Here is a 24,060-nt window from a genome sequence, read left to right on the forward strand (position 1 = left end):
TCTTAAGTGTTGGATTTGACAGCCAGATTTTGAGTTTGTTTGAATAAGTGCTTAACACCTTGCTGATAGGTCTTTGTGAATATCCCTCTTAACGTGCCTACCAGTGCCAGTATGTATGAATTCTGCTGTGTTTTCTGCTTTAGAAATTCATTTGTGATCTGTGTTTTTTGTTAACTTATCATTTGCAGCATTGTTTGTGTTATTGTTACTGGGTATGAAGTTTTGAGGCATGTATGTGATAGTTGAACTGTGACTTTGCTGTTTTGGCACTGAATGCCAAACTTTGGCCTCGTGCTAAAAGGGTACACTGATTTTAGACAGTATCCATTTGTCCATTCCTCATGTCAAAATCTGTGGCAGTGTCCTGCAGAAGACAAACAACATATTTTGCTCCCGTGCCTTTATTGTTTCACTGTGATATCTCATCTTGTGGCTTGTCATTATTTTTAAAGGAATCCATGGCATATAAAGATGCAGAGATGCTACAAGTGAGCAAATTTAACAACAGCCTGGATGATAATAGTGCTGGCCACAATATCTATGCCACCCATGGCAGAGTCCTAGGAACCTACATTTTTTGGTGCTGTGACCAACAAGGTGTTGGGATGGGCTGGAAGGCGGCTACTACTGGGGTAGGGCAAAGTGTAAGGGGACTCTTTTCACATTGTCTTTCAAGACCTGAAAACCAAATTGTTTTTTCTATTCTTCTCTGGTGAAAAGAACAATCCAGCCATGGCCCCCTGTGTCTGCAACAACAAAGGTCTGTTTTGCTTCTGATCAACCTTCAGATGCCTCTGTTAGTGTTTAAGTGAGCAGTGATGGAGGCTGTCAGATGCCATCAAAAACTGATTAGGTTAATGAGCTTGTTTTGCCACTTGATGTGCTTCTCAGTAACTGTTCTGAAGGTGAAAATGTGGTAGGCACACAATATCTTCTGGATTCTGAAATCCAGTCTGCTCTTCTCTTAAATATGCTAATATGGGTCATCTATTTTCCCTGTCACCAATAATCAGACTCATTTAGATCACCTTTGATTTGCACTCTGTGTTTTCCTGCCTTTTCCTTTGAGGCCATATTTTGGAGAAATTAACATTTGTTTTGACCTGATTTCTTTCTCATGCTGGTACCCCACCTCTGCAGGCTTTCAGATGAGCCTCCCTGGAGCTGTTTGCAGCTGTAGCTGCTGCATTGCCTTTCAGCTGTCATACAGACAGAACTGAGGTGTGTCAGTTCCAGAGATCTGATCTGAGATCTCTGAACCCTGCTCTTCTGGTCAGCCTGGATTTCTCCAGTGGGATATCAAATCTCTTGGATCCTCCAGCTGTCTGCTAGCTGTTGCTTTTCCTAAAATAGTGAGAGCATCAGTTTTTTCCAAGCTGGATTTACAGTTTTACCTATCAGGAATGACATTGCTCATGATGTTAGTTTCTCTAACATCCTGGTGAGATGGTCTAATACACGGATAGGTTTCAGGACATATGGTGGCACTGATTTGGGGAAACTGGTGATCTGCTCTCTGGTGATCACCTTGGTTTTCTACTGAGTAGGCAATGGCTATCAGTGTCTGACTTGCCTGTAGTTTTCTCTACTCACTTGTCAATGTCTCTGTTATGCTGAAGTTTCCCATTTTCCCATTCTCTTTTGTGGGAACGTACCAATAAAAAACCTGAAGATTTAATCTTTGATCTCATCATCTTAGTCATCTTCTAGCTAGTAACATTCTATAATTGTTATTTTTGCATGTTTTGAAACCTGCCTTGGAGCAATCAGTTGCTAATAAGTTCCTTCAAGATGAGAAATCTTCTTTTAGAAGTCCTAATTAATGATGCTTCCTGTGTGTGGTAACTATCTTCTCTCTTCGACTAAATTGTGTTTTTATTTTCATTTTTCAGTGGTTGTCTGCTTCTCATTATTAACTATTGCTTATTCCAGGAAGAGTAATTACTCCAGGAGGAGATTCTATTTGTTGATTCTTCTCATAGCCTCTTTTTTTACCTTTTTTGCCGATGCAGCCATGCTCCAAATGTTCCAAACTTCTATTTCAAAAGTACATCCTCACAGATTCTGTTATTTTTCAGCTTTCAACAAGAGTCCATGTTTGCTAGTATAGACACTGTTACCTTGGTGTGTTCTGTGCCACACATCCATCTTCCTGTGTCCCTGACCTCGTAACTTTTCTTGGAGCCAGAAAGGACCTTTTAAATTGGAATATATCCCTTAGATCTGGGTAATTCAGATATCTGAAACAGGAGTGAGTGAAAGCCTAGCAGAGTCTTACAATCTTTTTGCCACACAAGACCCAAGCCCCAAAGAAACGTTTATTTAAAAGAAAGATGTATGATATGTGTTATACATGTTTGTGTGTGTATATATTTATATATATATATATATATATATATATATATGCATATACTCTATGCAAATGCAAGGTTCGGAGATGAGTTTTATTAAGATAAATTTTGGCAATAGATACTCTAATATGTGTGTATATTTGTGAGGAAAAAAACCTTCTTATTTTCTTGCATTGTGGAGGTTTGTTATTGTGAGTCTGATTAACTAGAGCACCTAAATGCTGTTTTTACACTAAGCATGTGCTTAAGGACTTCTGCTTTTGGGAATCCTGGATCCATGAAAAGAAGCTGATCAGACAGTATTTTGAGCCACAAGGAACTTGGTGTGAAATAAGCTGACAACAGCTCCTTAACCAGTTGAAGACTGGAAGTACAAGTTTGCATAATCAGCAATGGTCCTGCTGCCAATAAGTGAGACTGGATATTCAATTTGCCAGCTGGCATCTTCCCTTTCCCTCTGAATTTTGATTATTTTTACAACAATAACAATAAAACTTAGTGTTACTGTAATGCTTTGCTTCTGAGGAGCTTGAGTTCTTTACCAATGCATGATAACTGGATAATTGGATTAGTAGATCTAGTTGCCAAAAGGTGAATATAAATGTATTACTCCCATTTTACAGAAGAAGAAATTGAGGCAGCAAGAGATTAAGTTACAGGAAGGTCTGCAGACCTTAGCCTTGGTGTAGTAAAGGCAATAAGGAGGACAAGTTCAACAGATAAACAGAAAGGGAGATAAAGCAAAGTAACATTCCCCCTTTGGTGATCTAGGAGAATAAATGAGAACTCTGTATTTCATGTTACCCTTTTAGTTGTAGCTCTGTGAGCTGGACCAACTCATCCTTCCTTTCTGAGAGGATAGAGTAACCCCTGCAAAGATGAAACTGAGATAGAACCATAGAATCATTTAGTTTGGAAAAGACCTTTAAGATCATTGGATCCAACCATTAACCCAGCACTTTTAAGGCCATCACTAAGCTGTATCCCCAAGCCACATCTGCACGTCTTTTAAATACCTCCAGGAGTGGAGACTCAACCACTTCCCTTGGATGCCTGTTGCAATCCCTGACAACCCTTTCAGTGAAGAAAATTTTCCTAATATCCAATCTAAACTTCCCCTGGCGCAACTTGAGGCCATTTCCTCTTGTTCTATCTCTTGTTATTTGGGCTAAGACACCAACATTCACCTCCCTATAACTTCCTTTCAGCTAGTTGTAGAGAGTGATAAGATCTTTCCTGAGCCTCTCCCTATTCTCCAGGCTAAACAACCCCAGATTCCCCAGCTGCTCCTCATAAGACTTGTGCTTTACATTTTTTTTAGAATTATTGTTTTTGTTAGGGAAATGGAGGTAGCCAGTAAAGCTGTGATGTGTGAGGCCAAAATAAGTAAAAATAGTCCTACTTAAGTTGTGGAAGAAGTGAAGATGTTTGTGAGGCAATTGCTGTGCTAACCTGGGTCTGCACTGACCATTTTCCCTGGGTCCTGCAGCTCTGTTGCTTCCAGCAAGCAGGCTGGCTTGTTGGGAGCCCTTTCAGGGACCTCTGCACCTTTCTGCCCTGGGCATGGGCCTCATCAGGCTCAGTTGCACTGAGGGTGGTGGTGACCTCCAGCAGCAGAGCAGCAAAGCTGCTGCTGCTGCTTTCTCTGCCCATAATGCAGTCAGCTGTTATTGACCCCCTGCTAGGAAACAGGCTTTGCACAGCTGAAGTTACTGTCCTCGTCCTTCTCTCAATTTACCGCCCTTGCCTGGCACGGGGAGATTTGGAAATTTATGTGTGTTGTGTATGAAGCAGGTTATTGTATTTTAGATTAAAAACAGTGGAACTGTCCTTGAAAGGTACAGCCTGGGGAAGTAACAATGAAAATGGGCTTAAATTGTTTTAGTTAAGAAGAGATTAAGAAAAATGCTTTGATCTCCCATGGTAATGATGAACTTCAGCAGATGTACCTGAAGTCTGTAATGTGTTTTTCCACTTTCAGTTAAGCAAAAACCCACCATAGTCTTCTTTTTTTCTTTTTTCATTTTTATTTCAAAGAGAATCTTACTGAGGGCGAATGAAATGCTCATTAAATTGAGCCAGCATGGTAGATAGTTGTCTCCACTAGCTGGCTAATCTTTTGGGCATCAGCCATAATCAGAGAATGATTATTATTGTAGTCTGTGCCTATGCAGTGAGTTGTTTGTTCCTTGAGATGTCTGTATCAGTCCACATTTGGATTTGAGTGATAGTGCACACATATCATGCAAATTTAAGGGAGCACTTCAGGATTTATTAGGGTGCTGTATACTTGGTGGGGGTATGCTGTTAGTCCAGTGAATCACACCAAAGTTGACCTCTTATTTTTATGTAGAAGTTATGCATACATGTAATAATATTATGTAGCTTGTATGCTCTGTTTACTTTGTAAGGAAAAAAGAATTCAAGAAGAAAGGATTTGTTCGTTTAATTGATTCAGCTCCTTAAAAATACACATAGTAGCACATTGCTTTAAAATTACATAAGAGAGCAGAACAATTCGAGGCAAAAAAAAAATTTAAAAATCCTGCTTTCCAGCTAAAACTTGCTTTTCATTGTATCAGCTCGCTGTGGTTTGTCTGCATGACCCAGCTGCAATGAATGGAATTGAGCAAGAGCCTTTTGCTGGAGCTTTTGCTGTGTGCTAACAGGAAGAAGTAGTGGTGACAGTCATACCCTTCATCATCACTGGGAGAGAACAGAGAGGGGCGGGAAAGGGAGACCAAGACCAAATGAGAACAATATTTGGCCCAAATTACTTTTCCTGACCAAACACTTGGTATTTCTGTTCCAAAGGCCTCTGGCTCACAATGAAAATGAGCTAATCCCTATTAGGAAGTCTTTCTGGATTTTGACTGGGAAGTGTTTGGTGTTGAATGAAAAAGCTTTGAGACAAGCTTTTGTCCATGTTGTGTTCTCATTAGCAGTGTTCTCATTAGCGAAGCCTTGTGATAAAAATGGATGTATTGCCCTAGTTTTTATTTATTAGAACTAAAATCCAGTGTGCACGTATCCCTGATTTTTTTTTGTTTCCTTATCCACCTATGCTGTGCCTTGCATGAGTGCCTCGCTACCCTATCCCTTCCTCTGTGTGCAACCGCAGCGTGAGAGTCTCACCCTCCTTTCCCTTCCTTTCTTCTCCTTTTGGCACATGCCATGAGCTGGCAAGATCTCACCCCATGCTGTAAGCTTGATAAAGGCTGAATAGTGACACTCGCAGAGGGAAATGTCTGCCCTGCCCAGTTTTAGAAACAAACACAAAGCTCTCAGTTTTAAACTGGTTTTCTTAGAATCTGTATAACTTTGCAGAGAGAAGCTCCTTCAGAGGTGGTTCAGAAAATGAGTTTACTTTTGGGGCTCTGAAGTGCCCTACAAAGGAGCTGCTCTCCATTTCCTCCGACACATAAATAATGTGGTGCTCCTGTCTCCTATATTAGTCAACATTACCTGAAGCTGGGCAAAACTGAGGTTCAGAATCTGAGCTGTCTTCTGAATTGTCCTTGGTGAACAAGTTTTTGGTCTACTTCTCCACCATACTTGGAGAAGTAAAATAATAATCTTCTAATACATGTTCCTTCGATAAAAAGATAGTTCTATTAAGTGTGTTCAGAAACTTTCCAAGGCCCCAAGTTCATCTTGAATGTTTTCTAGGTGTGTTTATAGGACAGAAACAAGTGTCTGTGAAGCAAGTTGCAGCAGAGAATCCCTGCAGCAGGCATCCAAAAGCTGTGACAGCAGCAGAGTACTGCCTTTCTCAAACTTTCTCAAACTTTCTCAAAGGAATGTGCTGCAACCTCAGGCTGCAGCATCCATCAAGAAAAGGTTTTGGGTTCTCTGTTCTGTGCCCTTTGCCTTTCAGCCAGGACCAAACTGTCCTGCCTATTGCAGGGTGTGGATAACAAAGCCCCTCCTGGGGCAGCTAGACTGAATCTTAGAAAGTTGATTAACATGGCAGACTATTAAACATATAAGTACAGCATTTTGTGGGGCTGGTTTTGTTTGAGATACAGGGCTGCTCTCCTTCATGAGAGAAATTTTCCATTAAGTACTTAGTACTTTCTGTTTCTGATTTATCTAGAAACTCTGGCATTTTCTCTGTCTAAAAGTCTCATTACTAGTAAGACTCTCATGATATTTTGGCAAGTCTACTCCTCATTATGGATAAAATCAGTAAGTACAGAAACATATCGGACAAAAACTTTTTTTTTAACTGCAAGAAAAGAAAACTTGGATTCATTTTTCACTTTACTTTTTTTCCCTAATTGCTTCCTTTGTTGCACTATCATTTCAAAACAGACCTTTGTCCTTACTTTTCACCTTTTTTCAAAGTCCAGTTTTCTTGTTTCTACTTTAAAAGCTGAGGTGAGTTTTTTTCTTTTTCTTTTCTTTTCCTTTTTTTTTTTTGAGAACTACCGTTTCCATCTTAATTGCTGAGATTAGCAGACAAAGGAAATCAGAAGCTGAAGAAGCTAGAAAAACACTAGGAAAGAGGAGATGATGGAAGAAAAGAACAGAAATATATAAAACACAGTAAAGGAAAGATAAAAACATGGGAAGCATGGGAAAACCAGAAAGTATAGTGAGAAAAAGCAAATAGAAAAGGAAAAGAATTGCGTTGCTAGAGAATGAGATCTTCACTCTCTCCTGCACTGGAATGCTTATGTGTTTGCAGGAAGCATACTGGGGTTTATGGAAACATCTTCCCTGTTGTCATCCCTGGATAGAATGATTCCTTTGAAATTACTTACAAGAGTGGAAAAGTCATTAATCAAGTCATCTTCCCAGCCTATTCTGTGAGTCTTTCTCTTTTTAAGTCACCTTAGAGGAACAGGGAGAGGAGGAAAATGAAGAACAGGAGTGATTGTCTCAGAACTGGAAAAAATGGACTAGGCTGTCTGGAAAAAAGAAACAAAAAGTCTACAACAGAGCTTTCTACTACCAATGTATCTTAAAAAAAAAAAAAAAAAAAGGGAGAATGTGGTTGTGAGTGATTTGCTAGAGGAAGTAGAGGAAGGTCAGTAAAATAAAAAAAGCCAGCAACTTTAAAAATATTATTTTCTACTTTATATATTAAAAAAAAAAAAAAAGGGAAAGCTTAAATGAAACAATTTTATTTGTGCTTGTTTGGATGGTATGATGGCCAGGAATTGTTTGTTTCAAGGGGGTCTGCTTCACCTCTTTGTTCTACTATGGGAACAAGTCTCTCACACTGTTTATGTCTCAAGACCCATGCCAGAAGTCTGCAGTTCTTGTCTTCCTGTGCAGAACCGTTTTGCTTGGCTGTGAGCATAAAAGCTCTAGGGAGGCACTGTCTATTAAGGCTAATTCTGTTTCAGCCTTATCCAATACTTTTGTCTTTTGTGTGGCTCTCTCACACTGTGTAGTTTGGCTATAGTTATAATCTGTGTGCCTCTGGCCTATGAAATGTTGTGCTGGTTCAGTTGCTTTCCAGTGGCTATGTTCCACACACTCTTTCTCAGAAATTTGCAGAGCTGAAATGTATCCACCGATCAGTCTGACCTTCTGCACAGAACCAGGTCAAGAACTTTGTGCAGCAGACCCAGTAAATCCAGGCTGCATCTTAGCACAGCTGGCATGGCCTGGAAGACAGGACCAGTGGAGATCTCAAAACAAGTTGTTCAGGAACTGAGGTTTTCAAAAGTGCAGTGCTTTACTGAGTAGGCCTGTCCAAATTAGTACTGAAACCAGTGACATAGTGGTGCTCTGCTAGTTCTTTTTGTACTTGATGAGAAACAGTCCTAAATATTCTGGGAGGACCACACTGTTCAGGCACTGCTCTTTGCCATGTAGGCAATAGTTCTTTGTTCAATGCTGGTGGGAAGGTCTCTGATGGATGCTGGTGAGATGCACTGTGGATGTGCCTGTTGCATTTCAGGGACAAATAATCCCACTGACCTCCAGTGGAAGTTCTAGAAGCACTGCTGATTTTTTACAGTGTTTCTGATAATCCCTCTCTAACTGGCTTTTGTGATCCACATGGGTGGTTGCTGTTGCTACTGCTGCAGAGAGGTGATTAGTATTTTGTGAAATCCTGGAGAACCCAAACAAATCTAAAGTGCTGTGGTTCTGTGTGATCTCCACACAAATAGCAATGAGATCTTATTCCAACATGTATGTTTTTGTGATGTCCTGCAGAGAAGCAACATATACTGGGGGAAAGATCTTAGTCAAATTCTTAAGAGGATACTGTGATGAAGAGTTTTGGTGCTACACACAGCGTCTGGGATAATATCCAAAAAGCCCAGATGTTTGGTCTTCAGTGGCTTCATTTTAAGCTATTAAATGCGGAGTTTGTTTTTGGGTTGGAAGATGGCTTTTTCTTAATTTTCCTAGCGTGCACTAAAATGTTGACTTTCCTGAGAGAAGCTTGAGTCTGTTGGTTGGCCATTAAACAAGTGCAATGCACTTGTGCCACATATGTGAATTAGGATTGGAATAATGTAATTTGCTGGACTTTTTTTAAATTTCTTTTTTTAAAAGATCTTAGGTTTTATTATGCAGGACAACAATGCCTTGATGCAATAAATGCAGACTTCCTAAGTGACAAAATCCATGATAGGAAGGTGAAATGGCCATCCTAATTAGATGTAGTGTAGAATTAGGGAGGGAAATGTCTAATACTGTAGTCTGTCTCACATTGTGTCATGCCATCATGCTTTGCATGAGATCCTTCATCTGCTCCATGTGCTTGTTTCTAGATACAGGCAAGGAAAGGCTACTCTTCTTCTTCATGTGTAATGTTTGTCCCAACCATCTGGGAAGAAAAAAGAAAAAATAAGTAATAAAATGACATGACAGAATGGTATGATTTCTGGAAGATGAGGGAGGTTTTCTCTTTCCAAATGTTTTCCCTGTCTGTTGCTGGAACCTCATATTGTCTTCTAGTGCAGGAGAGAGCATTAGGGAGGCTGAATTTTCCACCTCATGAATAGATGAGAATAAATGGCAATCCCCATTTCTGTCAAAGGTTCCAAGCCTGGCACATGAGGGAATTTGCACCTCAGCTCCATGTTACCCCCTACTCTTGCCCTTAAGAAGTGAAATATTAACCTGCTCTCAGGGTCATATAGCACAATATCACTCAATGTAATAGAAATAGCCAGTGCAGGATCTTTTGGTTGCATTATATACAGAAATACGTGGACATGCCATCTTCTGATTGATGCACCACCTGCCTGTGTCACCTCTGGAAGAAAGAGTCCAGGTCTGCCCCAGAAATACAAAGTGGTGCCTAGGATGGCGTAGAGGTAGAGTAGCAAGTTGCTGCCATTTCTGTGTAATGGAAATGAGATGGGTTTCCTTTTGTGGAGACCCTTTTTGTCATGGGACCTGAGTAACTCTGTGTTCATTTTTTCAGCCAGCTACTACCTCATCATCTTCCTCCACAGACCCCCCTCCCTGCTTTCAGGGTCTGGCGGTGGTGTGGGAAGGTGCTTCCCTTTGCATTTGGTCACAGAAACAGCTTTGAGAGCTACAGGCCAGCAATGAAGCAAGCAGCACATTTTGTAGCACAGCATTTACACTCTTACGAAAGCACAGCCGTGCCTGCCGGATATTTGTCTGGCTAATTCTTGCTGTTGACAGGAAGCAGACATTCAGGCTCAAAACATTTACATATCTCTGCATTGACAACACCAACATGAGTTTGGCGTCTGCGCGAGGGATGCGCGGCAGTGCCTGTGCCTATTCCCCGTCTCGCCTGCTACAGCAAGCGAAGGCTCAGGGACTGACCAAGAGCACACACACAAAACTGTGGCAGATTTCGCTCTCTTTTGTGAAAGCCCAAAAAATAATTTTTGATTATTGTTTCTTTATTTCTTTAATGTGGTATATGAGGATCCTGCTGGGCATTTCAAATGTCTTTTTCTCTTTCTGTGCATTTTGGCTTCCTAGGCAAAATAATGTTTGCTGGGTTTGTGCGTCCCAGCTAAACTCCTTGCTGCTTTCTTTTTTGTTTTTGTTTATTTGTTGTACTACAGTGATGCACAACCACTCTCTGCAAACTACTGCAGACCTGGACATCCCAGTAATTCTCTGTATAATTTATAAAAATGGGGATTATTTTAATAATAAAGTATCCCTCATTAATAACAGCATACGATTATATCTGACTTGTCCTCGCTTTCATTTTTAAAAAGAATATTTTGCATATCTGCCTTCCTCACATTTACCTTTTTTTTTTAAGCTTTGAAGTTCATACCTTAAACTGGCTTAATGTGGTCAAAGTTGTATATTTGGCCTTTCACTGGCAATATATATCAATGAATTTGCTTCTTAGTTAAATCCTTAAGGGACTCTGGGGACCCAAAACTTATCAGCTTTATGTTCAGAGGATGCCTGAGCATTTAGGAAAAGCTACTGAACCATAGTCCTTGCTGATATTCTTATGATCTGAATTCAGGATGGAACACAGCAGTTACCACCATCAGCAATGCCCACCCACACCCTCTTTCTAAGGCATGTATCAGATTTCTCATTTACTCTTCAATCATATTGCTGCCAAAGCTCCCTCAATACCTGCTTGTTACACAAGGCAATTACATGGAGAGGTAATTAGATGATCCTGAGGACTGGATTTTGAGAGAAAGAGAAAAAAATCCAATAGTAAACCCATTTACTTAGCCAGTAATAGAAGAAATCCTGAATGGAAAGTTGGAAAATTATTTTTAGGGAAGGTATCAGATGATTTTGTAAGTGCCCAAGCCATAAATGGCCACAGTTGTGAAGGCAATATATCTGGTACAAGGATGTATCAGGCGAGTTCCTTCCAGTAATTAAAGGGTAATATTGAAAGAACTTTGTAAGTCACTGATGTAATCCCATGTGGTCATCTAATGTTGAGTTTTCATCATCCACATTCCAGAAAGACCCAGGATGTCTCTTCCAATCCCATAGTTGTGCCTTTTTTTCTCTACAAGCTCGGTGAAGGTTGGTTGTAACCATGAATTTCAGTGTGCAAGCGGCTTCCTACATATCGGCATTTGCACACAGGAGATTGCCCTCCTGCTGGCTTGACCTCCTGATGCCTCTCAGTCATCATGCAGGTGGCTTCAGCATGGGCTTCAGAGAGCACCTTCATCAGACCTTTGTGGTGTGGTGGGACCCCCATGTTCTGTACCAGCAGGGAATGTTACATGCTGAATGTTACATGAAGAGCTACCGTAAATTCAAGATAGGAAGGAAGGTGTTTGCTTCAGATTCAAATGTTATATTATCCACTTGATTATTTTTCATGTATTAGAGATACGGGATTTCTAGTGATAGGAAACTTCTACTAGTTCAAAATTCAGATTTGATGAAAAGCCTGTATTTTACCCACTTTATCTGTGTCTTCCACTTACCTACATTGCAGAACTTTCTCAAATCTGAAGAAAATGGATTAGAGATCTTGAAAAGAGATTTTCGGATGTGGTTATTTCTTCTCTTCTCCATTCCTTTTTTTTTCCTTTTTTTTTTTCTTTTTTTTTTTTCTTTTTTCTTTTTTTTTTTTTTTTTCTTTGTTTTTTTCTTTTTGTCTCAGCCTGGAAAACTAATAGCCATTTCTGGCTACCATAATAATAGCATTTTGGAACTTCAGGCTACAGATAAATGTGGTAGATACACGAAAAAAGAAGGTACAACTGGTACTTAACCACAAAAGAAAAAAGAACACCCTGGGCAATATAACTATAAAGCTTTAAGGATGCTTGCATTCTGATTGTCTGAAATACTGTCTAAGTCCAAAATCATTGGGCAAAAATGTACACTGTGTTTTTAAAATGGATTTTGTTCTCACCTTTGTATTGTGGCTTATCCTGCTCTTTGCTGTCCAACTCTGCTGTACTTCTCCTCCATAGCACAGGTGGAATGCTGGTTGTTACACCACTCATTTCTTGAAAGGACATTGACCTCTTGCAGTGTTTTAGCATGATGGTGGTGGTGGTATCAGGATCATTTTCTTAGAAATATGAAATATTCAGAAGGTATTGCTCATCTCTGCCTAAACTCCAAGAAATCATGAGTGTTGATGGGTTGGAATGGGAGCTCTTTGCATTTTATCCAAAATGTTTATCACAGCAAAGGTTGGCATGCTAGAATTTGGCAACTGGCACGAAAAAAACATTTCACTTTCTTGGGAAAGTGTTATCATTTTGCTGCCTTTTAGAAACTATAGTTGTTTTTTGAATTACAAGTGGTTTGCATAAAGAACATAAATTGCTGTGCTCTTTATCACTGCTTACTGTGTGACAAATATACAGTCCAATTTTTCAAGTGTGGTGTCTTGAAAGTGAATGTGTATTTGAAATGAAAACCATTTCAGTACTTGAGCATCCTCCCTCTGGAACAGACTGGATAATAGCATGTTCATCACCTTGGGTTATTTTAATATTTCCTGAAGCCTGCACAAGATGCTTTCTATTTTCTTGTCAAAACATACTGAAAAGAAAATTATTTTTAATAAAGTACAGTAATCACAGTGTGATCACCAAGTGCATCTTCTCTTGTCAGATTGTTTCTTCCTGCTTGCAAGGATTTGCAGTTACTTAGTGTTAAGGTTGCTGAGCAATCCAGTGTTGGGAAAAAGAGAATGGAATATTTCATTTCTGACAAAGATCCCTGGGTGATACAAAACATCCTCCTTTGCCTCCTAGAATAGTATCACTGTTTAAAATGAGTGCTGGTAGAGTTGGCTGCTGAGAGATTTCATTTCCCTCCTCCCAGGATTTCAGTGCTGTCTTCCATGGGTGTGGTGCACTAGAAGTAAAGAACCCATAGATTCTATTTTGTCTGTCCATAAATTCCTGCTGGAATGCCATGCCAGATTCCAACCCTGAGAGATGCAGGACAATATTAATGTTCATTTCTCACTAGCCCTCAGGAGCTGGAATTAGTCTCATAATTTCTTAGGTTTTGTGCCTTTTTGGTGAACAGCTGGTGGATAACTTGCTTAGCTTTGGGTAAACTGAGGTCCAAAATTTAGAAGAGAAAATCAGTTGTTTTACACAGGCACTGGGAGCTTTCAGAAGTAATGGCTGAATGACTTTTTCCTAAACTGTTTCTCTATACCAGGTTTTTTACTCAAGTCGCTCAGGTCTAAAATAAGTGATGGACAAATCTCAGGAGATTTGGTTTCATATCTTACCCAAACATTATCCAAGCTAAGTAAAGCTCTGGAGTCTGCATAACTGAGCATGAAACCTCAGAAGAGCAGACTTTCTCATGAGAGTGTCAGTGTTTCCTGCTGTCTGGAAATACCGAGAAAATAGTCTTTCTTGTGGTATTTTGAAACTTCGGCATCTGGACGTCACTGTAATCAGAGGAAAGTGAATATGAAAAATAGTGGTTTAAAAAGCAAACCCTTTTCCAGTCTTGGGTGTAAGGGTTCCTTTCAAGTTTTTCAGGGAAACTATTAATTGATACTGTAACTCTGGATCTCAAAGCAGGTGATGTAAATCTGAAACTGCAAATTCGGGTTATTTTGTTCTGGATATTGCAAAATATTGTGAGGCACTGAGTGTTTCTCCAGTCAAGGAAAGAAACAGCTATTGTATCCTTCCCTCCCTTTTATATAAATATGTAACTAAGCACTCCTTTTGCTGGGAGAACATTCTGCCTTCTTCAATCACGGCTTCAAGTGTGAAATTTAGCTCAGCTGCAGAACCACAATGACTGTCTCATGCTACAGAAGTCTAGTGAAAATAATCTTAATGATTACATTATGCAACTAATGTATTGATAAAAATGGTATGGTGGTACATAACTGTAATGCTGAATCATGCATAGGTTTATGTGGCAATTGTAGATGTAAGATATCCCTGTATTTAAAAATAGTTACTCTTCATTTTGAATTTTGATTGTGAATCAATGGGACTTGCAGAGAAATTTACTTTGAAAGTTAAAGACTGAAAAGTCTGTTTATGTCTTGTTCTTCTGGCACTGTGAGATTTACAATATTTTTTCTTTAGTCAGTCCATATTTAGTAACTTGAGAAATGAATTTTCCATCATTGGTTTTGTATGATTAATCAAAGTTCATGCTGTTAGCAAATACTAGGAAACAGTTCTCAACTTCCCTCTTTCACCAAGATTTTTGTTCTTTGACACGTCCTCACAAAGTCTTAGGTCTCTCTCTTTCTATTGGTGATGTGCTGCAATTAGGGTTATCCATAAGTATTCACGCAAGTGTAGGTTTTAAGGCCCCAAACATTTGTCATATTATTACGGATAAACAAATTGTGTTCTGCCATTTGCAAAATCTGGATTTTTATGGCTATGTTTGCAGTTTGCCAGTCTTTGGGGTTCTGAATTGCCAGGAAGGCAGTGGAAATTGAGAAGGTACTCAAGTGCAATACTGTTTGCTTGATAGGTGTATTTGCTAAATTCATAACTTCTTATGCCTCTCTCCCTCACAGTTGTTATTGTAAGCATCTTTCACAAAGAGTTTTTGTCAGTTTTGAGATCTGCTTCTGTTACTTCAGAGACTAAGATTTTGGAAGCATGAAGTTCCAGAAAAACAGACATGAACATGCATATACATATAGTTAGTTACTTGTTGTATAAGTACTTCTTTCCTGCATAGCAAAATTTTGTAGGTGTCTTTGTACTGTTTCCTTTACTTATCAGAGATTGAAAAAAATAATTTAGAAGCAGTTTAAAATACATTTAAAGATCATCATGAGTTTCATACTTCAGTTTTGCATTAAAATATTATCATTAGTTACTCAATGCAATTAATAATAACCTATATTAGTATGTGCTCTGCTTAATTCAAAGTAATTGAATGTTCAAATTAAGAATGTGTTTGCAAAGAGATCTCTAAAAATTCTGTTAGTTAGTGCTGCTTTTCTGCAGTTCTCTTGTTATAAAGGGGATTCAAATAATGCAAGAAGCAAAAGAAATCATTGCAGAAACATAATCAAAGTGACAGTTTTGTGCTGTATTTCCATATCAAGCTAAAGCAAACAAAACAAATCAGCTATATATGCATACTTAACAATGTAGGTGCACCTCTGGGGAGGGATCTGAAATGAAGGGATTATCTTTTCTTTCTTGCATTTAAGAGTCTTCACTTCCAATTATTTTTCTAACTATATATTAGCTGTTTTAATTAAAAGGTGATGACTCACCACTTTCTAACCACTGAGAAGATTTTTATAAAGTAGAGATTTAAAAATAGTAATGATGTAGACTATTTTACTATTACTCTGAGCATTTGGAGCTGTAGGAATATTTTAGCACAATTTGAACAATGGAAGAAAAAGCTGTTTTTGGTAATTTTGTGTTCAAGGGTGATTCAACCTCTCTGCTTGCTAACTCTAATTTTCCAAGGCTTATGAAACTTTTATTTGATTCTTTATCTGAGAATAAAACAATGTCTGAAAATTGCATAGTAAATTACTACATAATCACTTCTTTTACAGACTGATTGTCAGAACAAATACTGCCTTTTAAGAGGCACTCTAAATAAGTGCTGGGCCAAAGTGAACTTGAAAACTCAAATTAACTTAGGCTTTTATGAAATCCTAGAGGTTTCTTCTAAGTGTGAAGGAGGAACATCTGTGATAAATATATTATCTTTGATTATATTATTTGCTTAGCTGTGTACTTATACTAGTGTTAGGGTCAAAACTTCATACTTGTGTTTTCAAATGTATGCATATATATGTAGAGCTATGTGGAAGTGATATCATAAAGTTAAATTAAGGTATTTGTGGTAAATATATTCTATTTAATGGCTTCTTAATTCATCAAGCAATTTTGAGTGCTGCCTCTTCCCTAGGCTGGTATTCCTCTTCCTCATCACATTTCCTTTTGGGGGTGGTTCTTAATTTCCAGTCTCTAAGTAACGTTAGCAGAAATTGATGAAAAAAGCAAGCACTCTCTTGAAATTACTTTATCCTCCTTTTTGTCCAAATATTTATGCTCCTTGAAGACCCAACCTGTATGATATATTCAGTCTTCTCTGTTCTGGATTTCAGATCTGATATATTGAATTCTAGATGATCAGAAACAAGGACGGGGAACTTTTTTTACATTAAAAAACTTTGTATGCTTGTGGCAAGCATAGTTCCAAATGTTCTGATACATCAGACCTAGGAAAAATGTTTAGGTATAATGGAATTGTAATTACCATGACCAAATCTGTGTTCATTTTTTAAAAGTTTCTGCACTATTATGTAATATTATGCAAAATTTACATGTCTTATGTTGCCAAAAGGAGTTGATGTGACCAAGTCAAGCTCTCCAATGTGGGAAAATGTCAGAGCTGGAGTTCCTGCTTTGCCACAACTTCCCTTAAACGCCCACATCAGCCCCTAGTACACAGAGCCTGGCAGGAGTAGGGGCTGCCTGGGATATTTGGCCTTTTCCATCTGTCAGGAAGGAAGCAAAGATATTATCTTACAGAAGCCAACCATTACCTCTTTTGATGAAGTGAGTTTGTTGGCATCAGTGGAACCAGAAGAGCTCCTTGGTATGTGTGAGCTCCCCATCAATGTATTTAGGTGCTTTCAAGGTTAGTGAGCCAGGAACACTGGCTGAATTAGCGCCCAGACTCCATGCCAGTCTCCTGGCTGGATAGGGCAGGTCTCCATCTCTTCTCTCTGCTTGTGTGAATGTGTGAGAGGCAGAAAACAGAGAGTACTGGTTGACTCGAATTCAAGTGATTCAAAGCAGCACCTGGTCAGAGGTGAGATGTGGTGTTTGTCCTTGTGTCAGGGACAGGCTCAGAGCTCACCATCCCTGACCTATCTTCCCTCATTTGTCATGGCTCCTCCTTTCTCAGCCCTCTGCCAAAGGTTCCTCTCTGCAGAGCTCCAGCTCAGCAGCGTACCAGCGAGCTCCACTCCTCACTTCTAGGAAACCACACTTCTCCTGCTCTTTGGCCTCTTTTCTCATTTTATTTTGACCCTGGGTGAGGAGGTGGCTGCCGAGCTGTGGCTTGGCTGCATGTTGCCCTTTCGAACCCATTGGTGGCTGTGGGGCCGTGGGTGGGCTGGTTCTGGGGCAGTGCCAGCAGGAAGGATGGAGCCTCTGCAGGGTTCTGAGGCTGTGGAGCAGGACAGGAAGGAGGGCAGGGCAGGCTGGTGTGGTGCAGATTGGTTCAGCAGCCGTGGCAGCTCCCTTTCCCACGGCGACAGCAATGACAACTGTCAACAGAGCATGCTCCATGCAAAAAAGCACCTTGGTGTGCTAGCTGTAAGCACTGACTGGGGGACCAAGCTGCTAGGATACCTCAAAACTGCTGTTCACACACACTCTGAGTAACTAATGCTGCTTTCAGCAGTGACTGAGGGACTGCCTCAATGCTCCAAAAAGGCAGCAAGGCTCTCATTCCTGTCGCTACACCAGCGGAGCTCCCTGGAGGTGAAGTGTAAAGCCCATGTGTGCCAGGGGAAGCTCACCTTTGCTCTGTGCCACCGTCCAGCACTTCACAAGAATTACAGGAACCTCAAGTGGCAGGCAGGTCCTTAAATTATTTGGCATTGCCCCTAAGTACCCAATCCATCAGGGCAATTCGGAGTTTGATGTCTAAGAGCCCTACACACCTGTAATTACTTAAATCCACAAAATTGCACCCGTAGGTATTTGCAGGCACAAAAATGTTGGCGTCAAATTAGAGGCCATTTCCTAAAACCTGTGCCGAAATTTTGATGATATACTATATGAGGGGTTGTTATTTTGAAATGGATTTGTGGAAAGCAATTGAAAATCTCCAGGCATCCCATCTGTGTTTAAAGTAACAACAATAACAAAACTTTAAATTAGCATAGGAGATTTAAGACATTTCAGGAAAACATTGATTAAATCTGCCAATGAAATGAACGTGTTTGGCGAGTGACCTAATTAGTGTATGCTTGGTTCTTTTTCACTGCACTGCTTACCACTAATTGCTGTTCTGCTGGTCTTCTCCTGACAAGTAAGAAAAAACAAGGATGAGGGATTTGTTGAGGAAATAGTGACATTCAGTTTTAATTCATTTGAACCTGCTGCCAAGCTTAATTATGGAACTGAGAAACTGAGACCAGGAGGCCCCCAGCCATTTAGGTTATAGGAGACGGAGATGTTTAGTGTCTGCCAGGGTATTTGGGTAGCACTTATTGCAGCTAGCTATAAACTTGAGTTTGCTGATACTTAGCTGTTTTCTTTCCCCCACAGGTAAAAAAAACCACCTTATACTGGTTTTATTTTTAAAATTTAATTATTTAGCCCTAATGGCATCAGGCCAATACAAAATTACAGGGACTGTATTTCTTAAAGGAAGGGTTTAACAATTATTCTAGATAGTCTTGTCCTGGGTTTCTTTGTGCGTTTACTTGCATGTAGAAACTTGTAATATGTCATTCTACAAAAAAACCTCAGGATCCTGGAGGACTTGTAGCACTGGAGTACCAAAGTCACCCTCAGTCTACGTACACCTGAGGTGAGGGGGTTCATGTTTGTGATAAGTGCAATTCCCATCTCTCAAAGCAGGAGGGGACAACACAGCTTTCCTTATTTGTGTTTGGAGTTCTTAAAGGAAAATGTCAGGATGCTTCAGGAAAAAAGGGGAAATAGTTTTGGTTTTGGTTTTTCCTGTGGTGGTGATGGATTCTTGTGAGCATAGTCTGAAGGTCCTGGTTTAGAATCTGAGTTCATTTTTCATGATGTTCTGCATAAAAACTGGGGGGAAAAAAGTATAATCAATTGACCAGAATGCTTACAAGGCAGTGAACACACAATAAAAATGCAGGGGAAAGAGAAGAAAAAAAAAGCTGTGGAATTTGAGTCTAGCAGAGGGACAGTCTGGTGGGGCTTGCACTTGTTTTTAAAGGAGGAAAAAGAAATGTGTTTTCTTAGAGCAGTGTTTGATTGGCAGACCCTGATCTGAATTTCATCCCAGGGGATGATTCCAGCCATTTTCCTACCTCTTCCCAGGAGGAGCCAGGGAACAGAGCAGGGATAGATGCTGGAGCAGCCAAACCCAGCCACAGTGCACCTGCCAGGGGCAGCCACAGCAGCCCAGTTCTGCTGGCAGGGAGCACAACCCACTTCAGCCCCAGCCTGGACAAGAGGGAAGGGCTCTCAGCACAGGGAATTTGGGGCTTCTTTTACACTTTGGAGAACACTGGAGAGGATGTTCCAAGACCCAGTTTTAGCTTTTGTAGGGGCCAAACTTCATCCACCCAGACAAGTATATATTAAAAAAAAACAAACTAGTAAAACCCAACACACAAAATCCCGAAACCCAAACAGAAAAACCAACACTATTAGTTAGTGCCCGAGACACAAAAAATGAAGTGAGATTATAAACAAATGAAATATTTTAGTGTAGGTCACTAACATAGACTATAAACATCTACGTGGAAGAATGGGAACTGTACAAGAAGGCATCATGCCTGGTTTTCTGTTATATAGCATTGCAGGGTTCTTGTAAGGATACTTGAATGCTGAAACAGCCTGGGAACTTGGCTTCCCTTGCGGCAGATTGATGTTCTTTGGACGGGTTTTCAGCCATGGAGTGATTTTGTCCTGATGTTCTGTGTGTGGTGCAGAGATGTGTCAGGAGGGGGGAGGGCTAGAAAAAGATACTTGGAATGGAAATGAACTTGAGGGAAGGAAAAAGAGCAGCTTTGCAGTGAGACGGGGAGTAGTAATACTAGAATGCATAATGGGCAGCTAAAGATATGGAGTTTTTTGTCTTGAGACTCCACTGGATCTCTGATATGGTCATAGAGCCTTTTGTGTCCACTGAAAAAATTATTAAAATATATTAATAGTTTTAGATATTATGGACTAATGTTACTCCTCAATGATTTATTATGCTAGATATACCTGATATCTATGATACAACACTGGAATATTCTTACACATTCTAGTTTTTATTTATAAGCAAAACTAACATAGCTGTGAATAATTACTGTGCTGTCTAGAAAGTCAGATTAAAAATAAATTCCTTTCTATTTCTTCATGCATGAAACCTGCACTGTACACTGGTGCTAAATATAAAAATCTAACTCCATAATCTGTTTTTAATGACAATGTTAAAATTACCTTTTACACTTTTACCTCTTAATTGTTGGGCATGGAAATGGTGAGAAATAAAAAACAATTTCAGTTTCCTGAGAAGACCACCTCACTGTCCTAAAAAGTAATTTTCTCATTGTTTGATCCAAGCCATCTCATCACTTCCCAAGATGTTTCAGATTTCCCATTTGACTGCTCTGGCTTCTTGTCAGGATCTCTCATATAGGAAACTGGAAGTTGCATCTAATTGTGTCTACTTCTTCCTCCCAGAAGTTTCTCTTCCAGAGGGCAAAGGCTTCCAGGGAGGACTCTTGCTCTCCTGTAGTATGTTTTTTAGTTCAAAGCAACATCAGCTTTACTGCTGCTCTGCAGTGAGAAAAGAGCTTGCATAGCACTGCAAAGGAAACTGCGATGTAGGACAAGCTGATTTAAAAATGGCTTGCAGTAAAAAAGGAAAATCAAATGAGAGAATCAGAGAAGGTCAAACACTCCTCACATCCCCAAGTTGATCAAACTCTAGTGTTTATTAGATTTGTTATCACAGTGTCCCTCAATCTGTCAGTGTCTGTATCGCAGCGTCCCTCAATCTGTAGTGATGCCGTATCAAAAAAACCTCCCCAGTCCTCCCCACAACAAGAAACCCTCCACCAAACAAACCAAAATAGAAAACTGAGCAAAGAAAAGAGAGGTTCAGATCTTGACTTTGCTATAGAATAGTGCTTTTCACGCTCCTTAAGTCAGCAATTTCTTTAATAATTTTGTTTGTTGCCTTTTTTTTTTTTTTTTTTTTTTTTTTTTAGTTTTCTTAAAACTTTGTGGATGAGATTTAAGCCAAGAAACAAAAACATCCATGTGCACAAAATTCTTTCATGGCTGGACATTGAGCAATGTATGCATACCAAAATAATAATAGCGATGTTTGTAATTTGGGGGGCAAGGTGATAAGTATATAATCTTATACCTAGATTTGGTGCAGAGAGGATGGCAATGAAGTCTCCCAGGAGTAGGAAGAAAGGCTGGGAAAAGAAATACAAGTGGATACAGTAGGAAATCATATCTGTGGTTGCCTCCTATAGGGTGTGTATTGACCTAGTAAATGGAGATGTCTGCAAAGAAGCTATAAATGTACTTGTGCTAATATTATTAAAGCTTTCAGGCAGTTCAGTTTCATCCATATGGCTTTCCAGGGAGAAGCCAAAGATGTGGCCCTTGGCCACAGCTTGTCTGAGCAGCACATGCCTACCTGCACTGTAATTGCTTAATAAGATGTAGGGGTTTTCCCTGGATGGATTGTGAAATATATGCAGCTGCCTAAATAGGTGCTTGGTGAGATTTTTAGATCTCCCTAATTCAGTTGAAATCTTTATGAGCAAGACATTTGAATGCTGTTGAAGGTCAGAGAGAGCTCAGTGCTTTAAAAGTTGTGAAAAGTCGATTCCTTGCCTTCTTACCCCTTCTTTAGGAAAATAAAAATACTTTCAGAGTTTTTGCTATCCATTAGGGGCATAACAGCACTGGGCTTGCTTGAACATACCACTGTTGCTGGCTAAAGGAAGAAAAAAATGGAGAGGGAGGAAAAGAAGATAGGAAGTGACTGTCTGATTAATATACTAAACTAATGCAAATACTGGGAGTAAGAAAGCCACTTAAAAGCAGATGATTATCCCTTGCCAATCCCTAAGATCTAACCTCTAAGCTGTTGTTCAGATGATACCCCAAAGCAATTCCTGGCAGAGATCTGTCCCTTCTTCTAGCAGAGAGAGAAGGGAGATGAAGGGGATGTGGTTTAACCAAAGCTGAGACTTGGCTATCTCACCATCTTCTAGAGCTATCTGGCAGTTGCCTGTAGAGCACACATTGGGATTTCTCCCTGAACTGGTCCCACCTGCTGGAAGGCTGCTGTCCCTGCCCCTGCACACATGGCCCCAGACTGCCACACAGACTTGTTGCCCTCCTCTTCTGAAGCTTAATCTTTGTATGGCTTTAAAGGACAGGAGAAGGAGGGTTTTCTCGTGAAACCAGCCACTGCAAGCTTTGTATCCCCGGAAGGTCCATAATGTTACCTGCTCTTATGGAAGAGATGGGGCAGGACTCCAGAGCACTGAGTATGTGTGCCCTCCTGCTGCCAGGGACCTTTAATCTGTTAGGACAGACAAAGACCTGCCCACACTCCCCCTCTGCTTCATATTTTCTGGCACTTTGAAGCTTCGGGCCACTGCATTCCCTTAAACCCCACTAGGTTCAGGAGAAAAGATGTGACAAATAGAGGTGTGGTGGCAGTGCTACTGCAAGATTATGAGACTGTGTGAGAGAATGGAAAGATTTTCCTCCTTTATGAAAATAAAATCTTTATCTGTGCTCATACACATGGATAATACTGAAAATCTATATTTATCTGTTTATTTTCCAGGTTATGGTTTTGTAGATTTTGACAGTCCTGCAGCAGCACAGAAAGCAGTAGCATCTCTCAAAGCAAATGGCGTGCAGGCGCAGATGGCAAAGGTAAGAAGAACTCTGTCATTGCAGGTTTATTTCAGCTGTTGGGTTAAATTTACAAAGGTTTTTTTTGCTCCTGTTTTTCTTAAGGTTTTGGATTGCTTATTCCAAAGATTCTTTCATCCTTTGGCTCCAGTGCCTTGTTCATGGTTTGTCTGTGTTCTTGAGAGCTGTGTCTCGTGTAATGGGCTCTGCTCTGATTCTCTCTCTGTCCCCCTGTTTGGAGAGGGCTGTAAGACAGAGCAATGAAGTGGAAGAGCATTGGAAATGCCTTTTGCTAAGTACTGGGTTAAAGAGTTGACTTTTCTTCACCTTGAAGAAATGAAGTTGTCTTCATTTGGTTCCTTTTCTTTGGAAAGTTACTCTTTTCTGATGTGGCTGGTGGGTTTCTCTGAAGGAGTGATTGACGGAGCATAAGGAAAGTCTGGTTGATCTGCCTAGCTTTGGCTTCTCCTGCTTGTTGAGGTTTTTTTTTTTTTATTTTGAGGACATAAATGAGAGTGTAGAAGGTTGCTGAAAGAAAAGTTGCTAAAGGCTGTCTGGAGATGATTGGCATCTGCTCACAGAGGCTGCAGGAGCCGTAGCAAGAACAGTGAGCTCAGTTACTCTGGTCTTGGAATTGTCCCTTGTCCCCGGGCAAAGGGGCTGATGGTGACACAGGGGTTATAGTCATGACCATCGTGTGGTCCAGCTGCTGCCTTTCTGAAGGTGGAATAATCTGTCTTTGGGCTCTAGGCTGTGTCAGCCAGCAAAAATAGCTGTTGCTTTCTACTTTAAAAATGCCTTGCCTGAGAATCACAAAAAGCACTTAATAATGCCTGATTTAGTCTCTCTAGAAATGATGCTGTCCTAGAATCTAAAACAGTGAAAGCAAACAGGTAATTACAAAGAAAGAGGGAAATCAACTGATAAACAACCATCAAATTTGAAGATTTCCACTTAAAGTAATGTTGGTGGTTTAAACCTTTGTTTTTCAATGATGTCTTAGTGAAAACATAGTTTTGTTTTGGTGTATGAGTTTTTTATTAATATTTTATTTTAGGGAGAAAAGTAATTGCTGGTAAATGAGGTTAGCCTTCTACTGAATTACACTCACTGTGCCTGAAAGAAGCTGGATGTCAATGATGTATTTCTTTTTAAAAGCATCCCACAATGCAAGCTAGGCTGTTTTATTGGTTCTTAGTTGTTAT

At 39.9% G+C, this 24,060-nt stretch overlaps 1 protein-coding gene across 1 annotated transcript in view; it reads left to right on the forward strand.

Moving 5' to 3' along the window:
• Positions 1-24,060, forward strand: part of RBMS3 (RNA binding motif single stranded interacting protein 3) — a 443,341-nt gene that overhangs the window by 159,345 nt on the left and 259,936 nt on the right. Inside the window, exon 4 of the mRNA XM_058819606.1 lies at positions 22,785-22,876. Within this exon, the coding sequence (XP_058675589.1) occupies positions 22,785-22,876 (92 nt within the window). The remainder of the gene's footprint in view (positions 1-22,784; positions 22,877-24,060) is intronic.

The sequence above is a fragment of the Ammospiza caudacuta genome, chromosome 1 (assembly GCF_027887145.1).
Source record: "Ammospiza caudacuta isolate bAmmCau1 chromosome 1, bAmmCau1.pri, whole genome shotgun sequence".
NCBI classification, from domain to species: domain Eukaryota; kingdom Metazoa; phylum Chordata; class Aves; order Passeriformes; family Passerellidae; genus Ammospiza; species Ammospiza caudacuta.